At 40.3% G+C, this 20238-nt stretch overlaps 1 protein-coding gene across 1 annotated transcript; it reads left to right on the top strand.

Annotated features, from left to right (window-relative positions):
- The first annotated feature begins 311 nt into the window (after nt 1-311).
- Nucleotides 312-7725, top strand: LOC146716924 (leptin receptor overlapping transcript-like 1). Its single transcript, XM_085469882.1, has 4 exons — nt 312-401; nt 1041-1116; nt 3060-3246; nt 4848-7725. Exons 1-4 carry the CDS (start codon nt 386-388, stop codon nt 4962-4964), a joined length of 396 nt encoding a protein of 131 aa, XP_085326008.1. The 5' UTR covers nt 312-385; the 3' UTR covers nt 4965-7725.
- Nucleotides 7726-20238: the final 12513 nt, after the last annotated feature.

Below are 20238 nucleotides of genomic sequence, written 5' to 3'. Positions count from 1 at the left end.
TTCAAAATGACGCATGCAACTGACGCATTCACGGCTAAACCCTACTACACGTTAAATTGAAGTGCAAACATAGTACTTTATATTAAACTACATTTATTAGCCTACACATTAAGGAAATTATATTTATGAATACTTTTGGAGGAGTTTATAGAATTCTAAAACGAACAGTTCTGCGGTGTCAGTGCTTTTAATTTGGGTGCTTTTAGGATCGTAGTGGTAATTATCGGAATTCCTACATTTGTGTCAGCATATGAAAGCAGCACGGTGGCCAGGGTAGGAGCTACGGGGAGACTCGGTTGGCTTCGGTCGGACTCGGCTACCGAGCAAAGGAGGGGGGACTGTTGTCATTCGTCCGGGCTGTGTGGCGAGCTTTTGTCCAGCAGAGATGGCCGGGATTAAAGGTAAGCAGCAGGGGATTTTCATTCCCTTCAGAAAGCTTCTGAACTCAGCCTCTGTTTATATAATTTCAACAAAATGTGCACAAGGCACGTTTGTCACGCTCAGATAAGTAACGATAGAAGGAGTTAGCGCAGGGCCAGTACTGACAGACGTTAGCATTAGCTCGGTGATGAACCTGCACTGTTTCGGTAGAGGCAACCGCAACCGCAACATAACAAAAATAACCAAACCAACTTCTGCGTTTCGTAATGAAAACAATGTAGCAGTGCAGCGTGCTGCATTCTTGCGCCACAGTTAACGCCATTCTTGTTTAATACTACAACAACGCAGAAATAACCGTAACGCTAATGCTAGCTGCGCCTTAACTTCCCACAGCCGCTGACTGATTCCAGGCAGCCGCTGGGATTTTAATAGAATTTAACCAGTGGCCGCACGGACTATGGCTGTCTGGGTTTAACGTGGACCCATGTTAGCAGGGTTTATGCTGCTAACGTAGCTGTCACACACGTGAAATCAGCTGATTCATCACATGGTAGCCCCAAATCTCCAGGGGCCCTGCAGCCACCATGAGATTAGTGATTTCCTGTGGATAATACCCTGTGCTAACACTGGGGTCCCCTTATCCTCTGCTTCTCTTGCAGCTCTCATCAGCCTTTCCTTTGGAGGGGCCATCGGCCTCATGTTCCTCATGCTTGGATGTGCCCTCCCTGTGTATGAGTAAGTATAACCATCACAGACCATGTGAGCCTAGTACTTCCTGGCACCTTTGATGATCCCGTCACAGCTTCACAGCTTTAACTATAGCTGCATTCATGACCAGATTAGCGTTCTTAGAACATCTAGAGCATAAGGACACCATATAAAACCAGGGAAGTGTGACAGAACCTGACCACTTTTAGTGGAGGAAAGCAGGATTGCATTAAATTAAGCAATTATCAGAGTTACAGGCTCTTGAAGTACATAAATGTGGGCTGGAATTTGGTACTTTTAAATTTACTTTATTTTCTCATGCCTTTTTGAACAATCATAACTTTAGGTTAAATGTGACTCACATCATCTTCACGTGTCACCCCCCTCCTAAAAAAAAGAATAACAAAAAAATAGAGGTAAATTCAACATACCCAGGATATCTTTACCTTTTGTGGCTTAATTCATCCTAACATTGCCAATCAGATGTAGTGGTCATATGAAGCTGTTTGATGATTAAATAATCCTGGTTTTTCAGGTCTATGAATGTACACTGGCAACAAACAGAGAAAATGATCCTAGTGGAGAAGAGTGAAGAGGTTAAACATATGATGTATGTGATAGGAAAAGTGCTGTGTTAATGTGTTCATGTGGCTTTTAGTGTAAGTGCAGTTAGTGGTTTGTTAGACTGGAGAAACTCTACACATGCAGTCTGTGTAAAGATAAGAAGGTAAACTGGAAAAAAAAATGTTGCACAATTGTTTCGGGATGGGAAGATGTTGTAATAAAACTGTATCATTTTCATTAAATTGATGTGCTGCTTAGATGTTTCCCGATGGTGTTCAGGACAGTTTTAGTCTTATTCTTGAAGCTGGAATCTTGATGGTATTAAATGTTCGAAAGGTGCGATTTAAACCAGTAAGTAGGCTGATTTACTGATGCTTTTATAAAAGTAAGGCTGTTCAGTTTTGAAATCACATTTAGTTTGGCCATTAATGAGAAATGGTTATTTGTTAGAATTACTCACACTCTGGAAAAACAGTGGCTTTATTTAAAAGTACAAGCTTACTTTTTGCCATCAACGTTAATTATAATTATAATTCACCTTAATAAGATAAATAATTAATTAAATATATGTGAACTGAACTAAACCTGTAGAAAAAAAATAAATAAGCATCTATCTCAGCTATATTGTTATAATAATCTGTGTATTATAATTTTAAGTGATGTGTAATTGCACAGCCATAGTACAAAGCCTGTTTTAGAATTATAGCACTTTATATACACTTTTAGGTTAATAGAAGTTCTTGCAGTTTGCAGGATAATTATACTCTTTACTTACAAGACAACCTGATCAGTTTTGTGTGTGTGCACACCATCACACCTCTTGGTTATTATTCTAATGAGTGCAGACAGTTTCTCGTTTGCTGTATGTGGGATGAGCAACAGCAACATATTTGGCCTTTTTTCATCTAATTTGCATTTCAGCCATTGTATTTACAGTAAATAACAGCTTCACTTCAGCATAATGCGTATTTATCAGCCTATAAGTGACAAGAAAATGCGTAATTCCTTGGATATATATATATAGCACAATGTTTTCCACACAGTTTTATTTTTACAGTTTTATTTTTTTTGTTCGTTTTTCATCAGTGAAATATCTCCCCAGGTACAGAGCTTTCACGCAACTGTATAATAATCTAGCTCTTTGAGATTCTTGTCAAATTACATGCTAGTGTTAAAAACAATATAGATGGATATGTTTTTTGCAGGCCTGCATCTGATCTGTATTCAAATCTAGAGGTTACAGAAACGTAGCTCCTGCCTTATGAAAGAAACCCCTTAAGTTGGCGTGTGGAGTGCTCAGCAGCGATTCCTTCTTTATCCTTCGATTCACTTCACTGCATCCTTTGTCATCATAGCATGTGGGTGTTTATGCCCCCTGTTTCTCTCGCTTTTTCGCCTCTCTGCAGCAAATACTGGCCTTTGTTCCTGCTCTTTTTCTACATCCTCTCTCCCATCCCTTACTGCATCTCGCGGAGAGTGGTCGATGACACAGACTCGGCCAGTAACGCCTGCAAAGAGCTGGCCATCTTCCTCACGACGGGCATCGTCATCTCAGCTTTCGGCCTGCCAATCGTCTTTGCAAGAGCTGAAGTAGTAAGTAACTGAAACCTGTTAATTCAGCGTGTACTGCATGGTTATTTAAGCAGTGGTTCCCAAACCAAGGGTCTGGATCCTCTGCGTTGGGCTTACTTTAAATGTTCTGACTTTTGTCTATATAAAGTACACACAACTATATAAGGGCTTAGTTTTAAGATAAGCTAAAAGCAACAGCAACCAAAACATGAAAAAAAAAGTGCCTTGCTCAATAAAATAAATACAATGACATAAAACAAGATGGCTAAAAAAAGCTATACAAAAGTATCACAGAAGTATGGAAAAATGGCGAAAGCAGAAGAGCTCAGTTAATCAAAAATCTAAGTGTAAAACAATAAAGAGCTAAACTCTGACAGATAACTGCAAGTATAGTGTTGTGAGGTCATAGACTTCCTGTATCTTTCAGTATTTACGCCCAATGAAAGTGACAGTTTCATTGTGTGGTCAGCCAGCAGGGCCAATTATAAACAGATTATATTCACCACCAGCAAGTGATAAATGACTGCAAAGGTGCTGTAAACAGCATCCAGTGTTTCAAATGATTATCAGTTGTGCAGATAAATGCAGAGGTTCTGCATTTCTCTATGAGCGACATGCATGCAAGCACATCATTTCTTAGGACATTTTAGGTAGAGTGCTGGAGCTCAGTCATTAGTTTGAGGAAGTCTGATTTGACTTTCTGGTCCTTAGCAGTCTCTGTAGTTTCTCCAGCCATCCAAAAAAAAGATAGTAGACTATATTATATGCAGTTTGCTTTAAAGCATTCATGACACAGCTTGTTGCAAAGAAAGAAAAAAAGAATATAACCAATTTTGGGTTATTTTGGTTTTAAACTGGCTGAAAGCAGCCAGCAAAGGGGCCTAAATAACATAATCAGTTGAATTAATTAAAAGAACAGTAACGTATGCTATGAAATGATCAGGGTGCACAACAGCATATATAGTCTTTAATCTGATTTTTAAATATGATTTCTTAGTTAATGTTAAGGGGCGATCGTGGCTCTAAGAGTTGGCAGTTCGTCTTGTAACTGGAAGGTTGCTGGTTCGAGCCCCGACGTTGTGTCCTTGGGCAAGACACTTCACCTACCGCCTACTGGTGATGGCCAGAGGGGCCGATGGCGCGATATGGCAGCCTCACTTCTGTCAGTCTGCCCCAGGGAAGCTGTGGCTACAACCATAGCTTGCCTCCACCAGTGTGTGAATGTGAGAGTGAATGAATAGTGGAACTGTATAGCGCTTTGAGGGCCCTGAAAGCGCTATATAAATGCAATCCATTATTATTATTATTATTATTATTATTATTATTATTACTGCACCAACTGATAGGACAATTTAGCAACTGCTAAATACTGCTTGTCAACGAGTCACCGCCTTGTTTCGTAAAAGGTGGAAAAAAGTGCAACAAGGGTGTGTGAACGATTGTCTAACTTTAACTGTCAGTTCCTTTTTGTCCAACTCTGAAAAAGTACTTTGCATGTTAATGATTTAGAGCTGAATTCTACAAAAAGCAGGTCTTTAAATCAGCAAAATAAAATGTCTCAGTTACCCAAATAAGCTCTGTAGCATTCAGCATTCACCTGAATTTCCTTTATCACTTTACAGATTGCCTGGGGAGCATGTGCGCTTGTGCTAACAGGTAACGTAGTCATCTTTGGGACGATCCTGGGCTTCTTCCTGGTCTTTGGATCCAACGATGACTTCAGTTGGCAGCAGTGGTAAAACGGCAGCTGGAGGGGACCTTAGTCTGAACTGTTTTTATTAGCGTTACAATTATTATTATTATTATTATTATTATTATTATTATTATTACTACTACTGTTATGGTATTACCGTTCTTGGTTCTTGTTGTTATTTATATGATGACCGCCCATCCATAGACTCACATCAAACCAGTGCAATACTTTTTTTTTTTTTTTTTTTACCACTCACATCATGCTGAACTGACACAAGTGAGATGGAAAATGCTGACTTTCAGTTGGATTTTTTCCCATTTTTAAGTTTCACTCTTTCTGACTTTGTGCTGTGAGTCTTTGTTTTCCATCTTTTTGTATGTGTCCACTTTTATTTAAAGGATTACAAGCTGGTGAACAACTTTTACAGTGTAGTATCTTTGAAGATGTGTTAAAAAGATTTCAAAATGAATGACCAAAAGGATACGGTCAGTAATGTCTGGCCTTCTTTTTGCAATTAAAAACACTGGAAGGAGCTTCTTCTTTGTGAAATTAATGTAAGTCAGCTGGAAATTGAGGAAAAATCTGCACAATATGAGCCAAAATTTCATCAGACACGCCTCTGTTTCATACAGGTCTTACTGGATTTGAGTGTCAACAGTTCAGCTGATATAATGCAGGCTTTTCTCAGCTTTCAGTCAGTAAAATGTGAACAACACTAAGCTTGAGTGTTCTTGTGAAAGCAGCAGGCTGTTATTGCCACCAACAGTACCTAACATGTGAACTCCATTATGTGTAAATGTGATATAAATTTTTCTCATGACACAAAGTGAGGAGGTGGTGTTCAGGAGCAGTGTGCAAGGATTCATTTTAAACTCCCTCTCTATCACACCAGAGATCAAATTAAACTGACTTAGTGATTTCCCAGGTGCAAACATGGCGGGCTGCTTATTCACCAGGTTTTTCTGCATCCAATTGGCTCATATTCCAGTTTGTGTGAGTTAGCGTTTTTCTGTTAGGTCAAGAAAGCATGCAAAGCCAGTAGCAGCCGCCAGCTAGCATTGGATTAGCTCAAGGACAGCAGCCTTGTTGGAAACTCGGCCAAGCTACCCTAAGAGCCAGGCTACTTATAACTGAGGCCCAGTCAGTCATTTAACAGCCTTTAAGCTTTTGAACGCGACTCCCTCAAAGTGAAAGAATCCAGTGACTTTGCTCTGCATTCCAGCTCTGGCACATACTGTATTTCCTCACACCAGCAAAACAAAAAAAGAACAAAAAAACACACCGTATGATTAAAGTTTGAAAGTACTGGGTCGTGTAAAAAAAGTCTGCATGCTGGTTTATGTAATCTGCTGCAGCTTCTTGATAATCAGGGCCTGCAGTCAGTCAGGTGCAGCGCCTCAGACTGCTGTTACATTTAAACTGCATTAGTAGTGACTAAACAAAGAGTAAAGCAAATGCTACCCTGTAAAGAACTGCAGTGACTAATGGAGCTTCAGGTGTGTTTTGTTGCTTTCTTTGGGTTTTTTCTTTTTGGTTTTTTTGTTGTTTTTTTGTAGATGGCACTGTTTGAAAATCTCTGAGTTTCTCCAGCCATTACAAGAATCCAATGTTTTGTTTCCATGCAAATTTCCAGTGGACATCTTCACACGTTTTGGCCGTCAATCAGTTTAATTTCCATATTTAAATCGTATTTTTAGGGTTTTAGAAGCACACATCCAGCAAATAAAACAGAAACAGTCCTACAGGAATTGTTTAGCATTTTGGTGAACTCGCTCACATGTCTTGCATATGAAGCTAGACGTGATTGATTGCTTATCATAAGAACTTTCACAGGAGGACATCTGGGCTCTGAAAGAAAACCAAGCCTGTCAACAAGTCCAAAGTTCAACATTAATCAGAATTTACTGAATTTGTTTTAATCCATACAACTAAAGTTTAAAGCTATTTGTGATTTTAGAGTTAGTTTTTGAGCTCTAACTACTCTTTGTTAAGAAATATTGGTAATTTTGTATTTTAGTTTAATTTCCCTTTACTTACAATTTAAAAAGTAAACTTTAGGTATTTTAGCAGAGCTGTATTATAGCTGTGTACCCCTTTGTTCCAGTCTTTAATGGTCAATTAATTAGATCTGTATTTGAGCTTTGTCAAATCAGACTTCGAGTATGACTCTTACAGTATTTCCTGCATTAGTCAAAGACCATCCAAGAAAATCATTAGGAACCATTTGAGTGACCCTCTGGCTGAAATATATGGGCTGACTGACCTTTGCTGGGTTAATTTGAACTTGTGATCACAGAGCTCATATTTCCAGCCTTCGTTCAGCCCTACGAAAGATACAAATATTTTTAAAAGCAACACATTGACGGCAGATTTTTGTTTTATGTTAAAAACATGCTTTAAAATGTACTACTGACATGATTTGTGCGTATCACGATGTAATCCCATGAACGAATCCTCTGGTGGTAGTCTGTGAGCCTGTCTGTGGTTCAGACAAGCAGGGTAACTCTGCGTGGTGTTTCTGGGACGTGCGCATCTGTATGACACGTTTAGCTAAACGTGTTCTAAATGTTCTCAGATTTTCTGTTTTGTAGTCTGCCGTTAATTCTGAACTGTCAGTCTGGCGTGAAGATGTGGGATTATTCTTAGGTTTCTCTCACAGATCTTTGAAGGATGTTGTATTTATTTATTTGACTGAATGCTTTGTGTCAAGGTTCAACGCCATTTTCTATCTCAATTGTTATGTTGAAGATGAGGAAGTCAGCATGGTGGTTTCTTTTTTTTTAATAAATGCCATTTTTGAAAGTCTTCTTCATTTGAATGACTACAGATGCACTTAGCACAACTGTATCAGGTGGAGAGATGCTGATTTGTCTTCAGAGGGAATAACTGAGTGAGTTAGTGATGCTGTTAAGAGACGCTCATGAGTGTGAGGGGAAAAAAAACAGCGAAAACGTCTCATAAACCCTCTGTAGGTTGCAAGAATAGTATTCTGATATGCTTAACATTTCCATAGTTATTTTTAAAGACACAGAAACACGGACTCCGATGTCTTCCAGTGTCTTATTTTTGTCTAACCTACTGCACAAAATCCCCCAAATATCCAGTTCACTCTTGTGTAAAATAATAAAAAGAAGAAAGGTGTCACTCCTCAGAAGTTTGGTAAATATCTCCTGCTTGCTTTAATAACTTATCAAAAAAAATCTCCCAGTTAATTTTCTAGCTCTGCAGTTATGAACACAAATTTTGATAGTGGCAGAACTTTTTGTTTCACTTTCACTTTTTATTCAGATGCATTCAGATAATCAAATCCTGATTGATGGCGATCCATGCGTGGTTATCAGTGCTCCACATTGATCACTTTGTTCTTCTCCTGCCTTTTTAGGCCTGATTGTAGATCCAAAATGGAGATCTCTGAGCCTCATAGCTATCTGCTACATTTGCTTTGGGACATGGTTCTCCATTATGGTGGAAAATGTGCAGATTGTCACCAGAAAAAGCAAACTAAATAAATAATAGTACCAGTTAATTAATTAAAATATCAACTTATTTTGATTATGTTTTTAAAAATAATTTCAATATTTTATTATTTATTATTTTCGTGTTCCTTTGCTGGGCTTGTAACAAGCTTTGCGGCTGTCTTCATTTTAAATATCCATGAATGTAAACCTAATCCAAAAAATGTCTTCGATTGTACACACAGGGGAGTGGCTCTTAGAGGCAGTGTGTCTCCCTCTGGTGGCAGAAAAACTGGACCACAGGTTCGAGAGCGAACTGGGGCCCATTACAAACATGCCCAAGCATAAAACCATCCTTTTCTCTCTCAGAGAAAGAAAACAATCCAAACCTCACTGATAGAATCAACCTAGTATCAAACAAAACCCAAAGATCAACCAAAACTCCTTTTTGCACCAACAAAACATGTTGGATTTACTTGACTCAATAGTGGACACTAGTTACACACCAACTCTTTACTTTGGCAAAAACGTAAACAACTAAGTTGAATCAACACAACCTTTTCATAATCTCTTCGAAATAAAACTCACACCATTCATTCATCATTTTCGCTCTGTACCACTGCTCCTTGTTAGACTGTGTGAAGCACAGTACACAATTCAGTGGAGGCCTTAAGCCATAAACAGACATCACGCACAGACATTGTTTTCACAACCAAACTACTTTAAACCTTGTCCCCTAAATCTACACAGATGCCCTCTGTGTGGCATGAAATGCATTTAACCAAATAACAATCAATGGCTTCTTATTGTTGTACCCGACTCCATATTCGGATGTTTGTGTGCAGCATTTGTTAGTAAAGCATTCTTCGTTGCATCAGCGTGTGTGTGTATCACTCTTTATTGCACAAGCTTGTAGATGTGTGTGTGTGTGGATCACTTCTCAGTGAATTGAATTAGCATTTTGATTTTTTGCGGGGGTGTGTGTCATTTCTCACTCAATCAACGAGTGCATATGTTCGTATGTGTTTCTCTTCATTCTGAGTCAATGCATGTAGATGTGTGTGTTTGTGTGGGTGTCTGTGTTCATCACTTTCCTGTTCTGGTGTTCTGGGTAAACCACGGGGTCTAACATGGCATAAAATAATATCATAATTTTACAATTCCCCCTGATGAGCTCATTATTCTAATGAGCTCACAAACACCCTGTAGCCCAGTGTGGCCGGGTTCATCTCTTCTCACTCCTGAGGTCCTTTGTCCCCCTGACGGGCAAACCATATGTAAGATGACCACTGTGTTTGCGCAAGTCAGGTGCAAGACAAACTATTATTACAAGGATAGCAGGTCCAGATGACACTCCCCTGTTCTCCCACAGCTTTATTTGGTGTTCCCTTATACCATTCAGACGTAGACTAGAACCTCTGTCCGAAGAGCTCTTAACCTTTATTTTATTGCTGCAGCTACCAGTGTCGTCCAGTTGCGTGATCCTCTGTTCTTCTTACTTCAACCTCAGGGGTTAGACAACCCTTCAGTCGTGACACAGATCAGGGGATTATTCTGCCCCTATTTCAAACAACGATCTGTGTATCCTCGGGTCCTGTGTCTCCCGTGTATCCTCCAGAAAAGAACAGGAAGGCGTCCCCCTTTTGCCCAAGAGCCTCTCGAACCTCGTTGGTCTGGTGTTTCCGGATTTCCGTCAACCCCTTCATGGTTATTGCTGTATTTATGGGATTCATCCTTTTGAAGTGACTAGCTGGAGCCCAAACGCCATGACCCTTGGACCCAGTTGGTGTCTCGGCAGTCACTGTATCTGTCTCTGCTGCGAAGGACCCTCGTATCTCTGTGGCCTCGTCTGGTCTAATATTTTAATGAATATCGTCTAATTAACTGCCACTACTTATACCTAGCAAAAGACATAATTGAATAAAAATCACAAAGAATAACATGATCTTAGTGTTATGTAAGCGCGTGCAGCCCTCCATGCTCGAAGTCACTCCACACCATAGATCAGTCAGACCTCGCGCTGACTGTAGCTTTTGACCCTTATTAACTTGAGCGCAACTCTATAATGAGCAACAAACTGCCATATGTATATAAATTATCATGATTACACCTGCAAAGAAAAATTAAATCAATATCCTAACACCTGTAAATAAAAGACTAATCAGAGGTTATAACAATCACAGGGACACAAATGTTAGAATACGGTCAAAAGCTTCTATAAATGCTCGTTGCATAAGTCTCATACAACAATAAAATGCTGATATTAAAACAACAGTAAAACACCCCCTTTTGTCCCATTCAACCTGACACATAAACGTTTATAGATGGCTCTCTTAAATTTGACATTCTCCTGATTTTTCTTCACTGACCACAGCAGGGGAAACTCTGCCATGATACAGCCATAAATGCAGCTCACCTGATTCATCACTGAGCTCCATCGTCACTGGGGTCTGACAGGGTGGCGCTGCATACTCTTCTCATCTAATGTGTCTATTTTCAACCTGTTTAGTCAGAGTGCTCAAACATGAGGCAGACTACGTCCACAACAAGTCAACACAGCCGTAAATGTGGCCAATTATCAATCTATTACCAATCAATAACAACAGATAGCTTTTATTTTATGAATGTTTTCAATCAACCACTCACCCAGAGGATCTTCAATCCCAGGAACTTCCTTCTTCTCATTTAATGAGTCTGTCCTCTTTCCAAGACCTGGTAACTGGTCTATCCAGAGCCACCTGATCTCAAAATATACTTACAACAAGCCAAACCACCCGTTGGTCACACCAACCCTTTTCCGCCCTAAAGATGTTCAACGGCTAAAGATGTTCAATGCCATCGTAGACTGGAGTGCCGAAAGAGACTTTAACGCCAACTGTTCCAACAATCCATTTTATATTGCTTCCTGGTCAGAGTTGCAAAACTCCACACCAGGGTTCAAATCGTTTTACTATTTTCATTAGTTCTTATTTTTTATTTTAGTTTCGACTCCAGATTTACAATAGTCATCAGTCCTGATGTTTGTACCAGGTGTAATCAATGTTTACCAAGTCTTTGCTAGTTTAGTCTAATTTATATTGTCCGAAAATCCTCAGTTTCAGGTTAATGTTGATTAGTGCCAGTTATAATTTTAGTTGTATTTTGCCAAAACTAAGTGTCACAAAATTCCAGTTTCAACACATCAGCCATGCTCCCCTGCTTATCCCTGGGTATTAAGACTATTAACTCCTGCTGCACTGCGTGTTCATAATTTTGGTCAATCGACAAACCTTTTGAAGGTGCTCGCACAATTATTTAGATGTTCCAATCCTGTTGTCTCGGGCTGCACCACGCTGCCTTATCTGGTGTTAGCTGTTTTCCGGTGATGTGGGTTGAATGGGGGAGCTCTTCAAGGTCAGCTAAGCTAACCTTCGTGTGTGAGCTTTTCAAGTGCATTTCAAGATTTGTGGGATTTTTGCTTTATAAATGTCCCTCATAACCCCCTGACGGCCCTCTAATTTATTTTAACACACCATAGTGTACATTTAGTGTTCACTTGTAGCTCTCATACTCTACTTACGACTCTTCTAAGTCCTGATGTTTCTTAAAGAGGACAACCGTACCTTTAAATAATATCACATGTGTGGGGTGGTGGTCTTACCAATTGTTTTTTCCCACCCTTTTTACATTTTATGAAAGCCAGAGAGATAGACCTGATATTTTCATTTGAAACATTTTGTTAAACTCAGAGTTTTATTTTATTATTTTTATTTATTTATTTTAAGCTTATTTAATTTCACGGAGAACATGCCTAACCTATTAATTTATACTGTAGTGCACGTCGGGACTTTATACTTATATTCATTTCACTTTTTCCTAGTAGACAACTCTTTAACAAGGGCATAGAGAATTCTTGACCGAATAGCGAGATTCAAACATAATTTTTCAAAAGGTAAGAGTCATGTGAGCCAGATAGGGGAGAGTGACACCCCAGGAGGAACAACACAAAGATTATCGAGATGCAGTGGCAGGTGTAATGGAGGAAAACACAGGGCCACAATCTGTCGTCCTATCGGGTTCAAAACTGATATGCAGGAGAATGTGGAATTTTGATTTTTGTTAAAAACAAATATGGATAAAATGCAAAAATATTTTCCAATAAAGTAAAACTGAGAGTCGCACTTATAACTGACTCCATGTCACCTGATTGTTTCCACAAGATCACATTTTTGCTAAGAGTTATTAGTGATCTCAATGTGCGAAAAGACTTCACCATATTTGGAGTTCAAACTCCTCTTGACTGAGAGACCTGGAACAAACATGTGAACAAAACCTGACTAGTACTAGTAATGAAGAGCTCTCTCCAAACGTCAAGAATAAAAGCCCCAATCAGATGGGATTATAACAGAATATGGTTCGCTCCGTTTGCCTGAAATAATTAGGAGTCACAGGCATTTCAGTTGTGGAATGGTTGGGTGCAACAGTAAACATATGTGAGATGTGGGAAGTGCCAAATGTTCCTTTGTGTCTCCAAATTAAATCACAATACTTCCTCAGATATCATAAATGAGTTGACTTTTGTGTAATAGAAAGCCCAGTGCAATCACTTATTCCTAAACCAATGGTTTACAGCTAGTCAAGTGTCAGTGACTTCTAAGTTGGTCCCTGATCTACATTTTTGATATTGTTATATAAATAAGTTTTAATATCCTGCTTATAAAAATTTCAGTGGAACCTGTAAGTTTCTTACATAGCTCCTAAATCTTATTAGTTTCACAGTAGTGATCAATGAACTCCCCTTGTGCACTATGTAAAGTTTAAATGACTTGACTATCGTAGGGCATACACACAACAATGGTGCTACACACATTTTGCTATAAATCCAATTGATTTTAATTAGTTTTGTAAACACTCATTACAATTTTAGTCAATTTTCCTTTTTTCTTATTTTGATTTTATTTCCGTTAGCACAAATGTTTTTCCACTTCTAGTTTTTGCTATTTCATTTGTATTCTTTAGTAATAATAATCCTGCTCTGCTCACTAGAATAAACATAATCAACGTGATCGACAGCTTACTGCGTATCGATTCACCATCTTATCAATTCATTTGCTTCATCCTTTTGTGGTTTATAACCTTATATTTTATTTCAACCTACTTTGTCTCTAAATATTTGAAGAATTTTTCAAGTTCGGGGTCAAATTTTAAGAATTTGACCATAAGTGAAAGTTATGGTGTTATCACCCCCTTTGGGGCTTACCTTTTCCAGTTTTGGTGATTTTCCTCCCCATTCTCTATTCTCTACAAGTACTCCTTTTCGGTGGCGAAAAACTGTTGGTGTGGTCAAGCGGGTGCTGTAAAAACAAAAGCTCAGGACAGAACAGTCACCAGTCATGTACTTCACTCAAAATTAGCATATATCAAACTTCATATTGATCCTCTGAGTGTAATGGTACATTTTAATTTAAACTTCTCAAAGCTAAACACAATATTTTACTTTATCTTACTCTCGTTCTTGTGCAGCACCACCCCTGTCGGTTCTATCTTACTTTTAAATTGCTGACTATTTCAAGATGTCACCCAAAAGGCGGGGACCAGTATTTATCATTACATTATCTCTATTTTGCGTGTGGCAAGTCTATCATTCCCTGTTATTTATAGGCCTCGGTAGAGGGTTTTTTCTTTTTTTTTCTTTCTTTCCTCTATAAAAGTTACTTGACTCTTTACAGTGACCCACTATGATTAATACTAATAACATGTTCAGTCATAAGTGAATTCAAACCTTTTCTTCATTTTAGCATTTAACATTCCCAACCATTTTATAATGGTACCCTAATCGAAACACAGCTACTAAAACACAATTTTTTATGTAAGCATCAGTAACTCCAACTTGGCAACCCAAGGGTTAAATCCGCAGTTCACACTCCTGTGAAGCTACAGCCTCCCCCCTCAGTCTCTGTCAACCTTCTGCTCTTGCAAAAACAAAACAAAGCAAGACAAAACATCCACCCTTCTTTTACAGGCTGGGTGAACTGTCTGTGGACATTTACTAATCCTAAAGTCGGTACCGTCTTTGTCTCAGTACCAAGTCAGTTAAAGCTTTTAGTCGTCAGTCCATAACAGTCCAGTCACATGCATACATCCACACACATTCATACCAGATATTGCTGATAATGGAGTCTCACGCGCAACCTATTCGAGGCTCCTTCACCAGCAAGATGACGTCATCATTTTAAAGGAAACAATTCCTTATTTATTGCTTTTTCTTGGACTGGATTGACTCGCTGCAATCCTTTTAGGATCAGGACTTTTCATTCGACCAGTGTCCCATACAAGTGAATTTCTCCTCAGCCCATTATAATCATGGAGAAAAATACTTCGCGACTGTTTTCAGTAAGAATATTTTATAGCACTTTAAAATTCACTCTCTCAGGCCTGGATTAAGGAGCCGATTTGTTAAATCAGGAGCTCACAAAATACCAAAATATCACCACCGGTGGATCACACCTCTCAGATGTTCTTATCTCAGTGCACTGTAACGAAAGCAAACACAGACGTAACCAATTAAACACTCATATAATAACAGATACTGGGGCCCATTACAAACATGCCCAAGCATAAAACCATCCTTTTCTCTCTCAGAGAAAGAAAACAATCCAAACCTCACTGATAGAATCAACCTAGTATCAAACAAAACCCAAAGATCAACCAAAACTCCTTTTTGCACCAACAAAACATGTTGGATTTACTTGACTCAATAGTGGACACTAGTTACACACCAACTCTTTACTTTGGCAAAAACGTAAACAACTAAGTTGAATCAACACAACCTTTTCATAATCTCTTCGAAATAAAACTCACACCATTCATTCATCATTTTCGCTCTGTACCACTTGTAAGGAAGAGGACTCCCTTACTGCATTTATTTATATTGTATTGTCTGTATAGCACTTTAGAGCACACCTTTCACTTTATTAAAAGCACCTTATCAAGCACTTTATGAGCATTGCACTTTAAGCATGGATTTGCACACAAGCAGTTTAAATATTTATTGTCTATTTATTGGGAATTTTAAAATCAGTTGGTAGCCTTATTTCAGATCCTGCACAGCTGCTCCTCGTCAAGGAATGTGGTGGTTGTCTGTCAGGAGAGAAGAATGGTGATTGAGATTGTGATTAAGGTTTACCAATAAGGAAAACTAATGCAAATGTGTGTGTGTGAAATCTAGGGATAAAAGTGGTGCAAATAAGTGTTTGTAAGTTAATGATTACTCACCTTTCTTGCCTGTGTCCTCTTCAAGGTGTTTGGGCAAATGTTTCCCCCGGGGGTCCAGACACCATTTAAAGGTTCCGGGAGAGACCATGGGTAAAGAGAGTGTGGTGAATCTTTTTGTGCTTGGGTTTCTGGGTTTTTATAATATTGGGTTTGGTGTAACATTAAAGTGTGAAGTATTTATTAATATGTAAATGTGAAAATGTATTTATGTATTTATTTATTCTTATTGATATATTGTATACTGTGGTGGAAGGTTGGGATTTAAGAATTTACCTGAGAGTGGAATAATGGTTAAGTCTGTGACAGCTGAACATATTTAAGGCTGCCAGTTGTCATTAGAGGATGGATTTTTGTGCTGTGAAGAGGCTCGACAATTGTTGTAAGGAGAGCCATATAGCGAATAAATACTTTGTTCCACTACACTTGCCTTGGTCTGTCTCACTGTGTGTCCAGCCGCTAAGGGCTGCCCTGTTACAAGTGGTGTCAGGAGTGTGTCACTCATGCCACAGTGAGAAGATGATGACAAGAGGTGGAAGAAAGCCAGGCCAAGAGGAGCAGCCTGATGAAGGAGTTGGAGCTTCATCTGAGCTAGAGGCCATGGCAGCAACAAGCCCTGAGGACAAATTGGAGGAGTTAACAGGGTTGGTGAAATCTCTTATGCGGTCTCAAGCAGCCAGAGACCAAAAGTGGGAGAAGGATTTGTCACGTCAGGAGCAAAGGTGGAAAGGCATGCAGCATCAATTTCAGCAAATCCAGCTACAAGTTAACGCTGTAACTGATAAGCCTGACCCACCAGAGGCGCCAGCGCCCCCTACAACATCTGAGGAACAAGAACTTGGATTCAATGGTGAAGACATTCTAGTGGCCAGTGGGTCCAGATCTTTAATTGAACCGAAACTTTTTCCTCTGTCACCAGAAGATGACATTGAACATTTTCTGACTACGTTTGAAAGAATGGCAAACGTGTGTCGATGGCCCAGAGATGAGTGGGCTATTCGTCTGGTTCCCCTGTTGACAAGTAGAGCCCGCACAGCCTACATTCTTATGGATTTAACAGACTCTGAGAATTATGATAAGGTGAAAGAGGCAATTCTGGCAAAATATGAGATCACTGCTGACACCTACAGACGCCGCTTCAGATCTCTGAAAGTTGAGCCAGGTGAGATGCCACGTGAACTTTATGTAAGATTGAAAGACCTGTTTTCAAGATGGATTAAACCTGAAAAATCAACTGTAGAAGAAATATCTGAGCAGATAATTCTGGAGCAGTTTTTGAGAATGGTTAATCCAGAGCTGGAGATTTGGATACGTGAGCATGACCTGAAGACTGCAAAGGAAGCAGCTAGCCTCGCAGAGGTTTTCACTTCAGCCAGAAAAGGAAGCAAGAGCACCTACTTCAGCCGGGAGACCCACTACGCCCAACCAAGTAAGTCCATTGGGGGTGAACAGGGTTCTGGTCAAGTTCAGGCTAGAAATCTTTCTAGTTCTAGGCAGCTCCCTTCCCATAGACCTCACAATGTGAAGAAATCCTTTAAGTCTTCAGTTCAGGATATTAAATGTTATCACTGTCATAACTTTGGCCATACACAACAATTTTGCCCTGCACTTAAGTCAAAACCATCTCTTTTATGTGCAGTTCCAAGACCAGCCACAGAGCCAGTAGGAAAGGAAGCTTGTACTGTCCCTGTTTTAATTAATGGGCGTAAAGAGGAAGCTTTGCTTGACTCTGGGTGCTTTCAGACTCTTGTACACTCTAGCATAATTTCAGGAGAAAAGCTAAGTGGGGTTGGGGCTACAATAAGTTGTGTGCATGGAGACGAACACAGGTACCCCACTGCTGAGGTTTACCTGACAGTAGGAGGTCAAACCTACTTGTTAGTGGTAGCTGTTGTTCCCAGTTTGCCATATTCAGTGATACTTGGTAATGACATCCCCACTCTTTTTGATCTAATACACCAGTCAGATTATGACCCTCAAGTGAGTGCTGAGAAAGACATTCAAGGCTTAGGTGATGGATCTGGAAGCTCACTTCCTCTAGATATGACAGTTGAACCATTTAAACCCTGTCATGTAGTCACAAGAGCACAAAGTGCAAAGGAAAGGATGCAAGAACTGCCCTTTTTTGAGGAGTCTCTCGAAACGGAGCCAGGGAAGATTAGGAAGTCTAGGGCTCAGAAAAGAAGAGAAAAGTTCAAAGGCTCAGGGGAAAAAGGTACAGCATTGTTCCCTAAGCCAAATAACCAACTTGAGTTTGATGTTCCCTCAGATTTAGGTGCAATCCAAAGAAGCGACCCTACTCTAAAACCCTGGTTTGAGAAGGTAACAGAGGTAGAGGGGGCTAGTCAAGGTCAGGTAAGCTGTCTTGCAGACACTGTTTACTTGATTAAAGGAGGCATCTTGTACCAGAGAAAGGGGAAGTGCGAAGCTGTGGCACTCCCACAACAGTTCAGAGACAAAGTTATGGATTTGGGTCATTCAATTCCATGGGCAGGTCATATGGCTTTTCACAAAACACTGAATAGGATCAGCAGCCGTTTTGTTTGGCCAGGGATGTATGTCCAAGTTTCTGAGTTTTGCCGTTCCTGTGAAAAATGTCAGTTGACCTCAGGCAAAGGAGTAGCGCGAGCCCAGTTGCAACCACTGCCAATTATTGAAACACCATTTGAGAGGCTAGGCATGGATATTGTGGGCCCTTTAGAGAGGAGCTCCACAGGTCATCGCTACATATTAGTCATATGTGACTATGCAACACGGTTTCCTGAGGCCTTCCCACTCAGATCAATTAAAGCTCGTCACATTGCTAATTGTCTTCTGCAGCTTTTCTCTAGGGTAGGCATACCAAGAGAAATTCTGACGGACTGTGGAACGAACTTTCTATCCAAGTTGTTGCAGCAGGTTTATAAGTTGTTAGGGATAAAGGGACTTAAGACCACCCCGTATCACCCCCAAACGGACGGGCTAGTGGAGAGATACAACCAGACTCTCAAAAGTATGCTGCGCAAGTTTGTCTCTGACACAGGTTCTGACTGGGATCAATGGCTGCCCTACCTTCTGTTCGCCTACCGGGAGGTCCCGCAGGTTTCCACTGGCTTCTCGCCTTTTGAACTTTTATACGGTCGCCAAGTGAGAGGCCCCCTGGATCTGCTTAAGGACTGCTGGGAGGAATCCAAAGCAGAGGGCGAAAACATCGCAGCCTACGTCATCACCATGAGAGAGAGGTTGGAGAAAATGGCATCATTGATGCAAGACAACATGAAAGCTGCACAAAAACATCAAAAGACTTGGTATGATCAGAAGGCCAGGGATAGGGTCTTCCTTCCAGGTCAGAAAGTACTGTTATTGCTTCCCACCAGCGATAACAAGTTGTTGACAAAATGGTATGGACCATACGAGATCGTCAGACAAGTGAGTAAAGTCACTTATGAGCTGAATATGCCAGAAAGAGTTAAAAAATATCAGACATTTCACGTGAACTTGTTGAAGGAATTCCACAGCCGACAAGAGCCGGTCTATCAGTTACTGGTGCGTTCAGTTAAGGATGAGGAGGTGACTGAGAAGTTCTTTCCAACTAACACTAACATTCAAGTTTGTGCTTCAGTTGACCTTTCTCATTTGTCTCCTACTGAGCAGGCTGATATAAAACCACTCGTGGACCCACAGCTCTTTCGAGAAACACCAGGCTTCACATCACTGGTTCAGCACAAGATACGGGTGAAGGAGGATGCACCCGTTCGACAAAAGAGCTACAGAATTCCAGAACGGTTGGTGCCAGTGCTGCAGAAAGAAATAAAACTGATGTTGGACCTGGGAATCATTGAGGTGTCAAGCAGTGAGTGGTGCAGCCCGATTGTTTTGGTACCAAAGAAAGATGACACCCTGAGATTCTGTATTGATTTCAGATATTTGAATGCAGTATCCAAGTTTGATCCCTACCCAATGCCCAGGGTGGATGACCTGCTGGAGAGAGTTGGATCAGCAACGTACATTACAACACTTGATTTGTGTAAAGGATACTGGCAAGTGGCTTTGGCGCCAGAAGCAAGAGAGCTGACAGCCTTCAAAACTCCTTTTGGTATGTACCAATTTAAAGTCATGCCATTTGGTCTTCAAGGTGCACCAGCGACATTCCAACGATTAATGGACCATGTACTGAGAGATGTGTCAGCATTCTCTGCAGCATATCTGGATGACGTGGTGGTGTACAGCCAGTCCTGGGAAGAGCATGTCATTCACCTACAGAAGGTGCTACACTCCATCAGAGTGGCTGGACTGACTATCAATCCCAAGAAGTGCTCCATAGCCAAGAGAGAAGTGGAGTACTTGGGCTTTGTAGTTGGCTCTGGGAAGATAAAGCCGCAGGTTGGAAAGATTGAAGCAATTCAGTCCTTCCCAGTTCCGACAACAAAAAGGAAGGTGAGAGGTTTTCTGGGTCTAGTAGGCTGGTACCGGAAATTCATACCTTCTTTTGCAGAGCGATCCACTGTACTTAATAACCTCACAAAAGGCTCAGCCCCTAACAAAGTGCGTTGGACGGAAGACTGTGAGCGAGCATTCAGAGACCTCAAGGAAGCAGTTTCCACACATCCAGTTCTACACAGTCCAGACTTCAAC

This window comes from Copadichromis virginalis, linkage group LG2, assembly GCF_057382275.1.
Source record: "Copadichromis virginalis isolate Kocher_CV1m ecotype Utaka linkage group LG2, C_Virginalis_male_GT1.1, whole genome shotgun sequence".
NCBI classification, from domain to species: domain Eukaryota; kingdom Metazoa; phylum Chordata; class Actinopteri; order Cichliformes; family Cichlidae; genus Copadichromis; species Copadichromis virginalis.
This window is presented reverse-complemented; position numbering and strand designations above follow the sequence as displayed.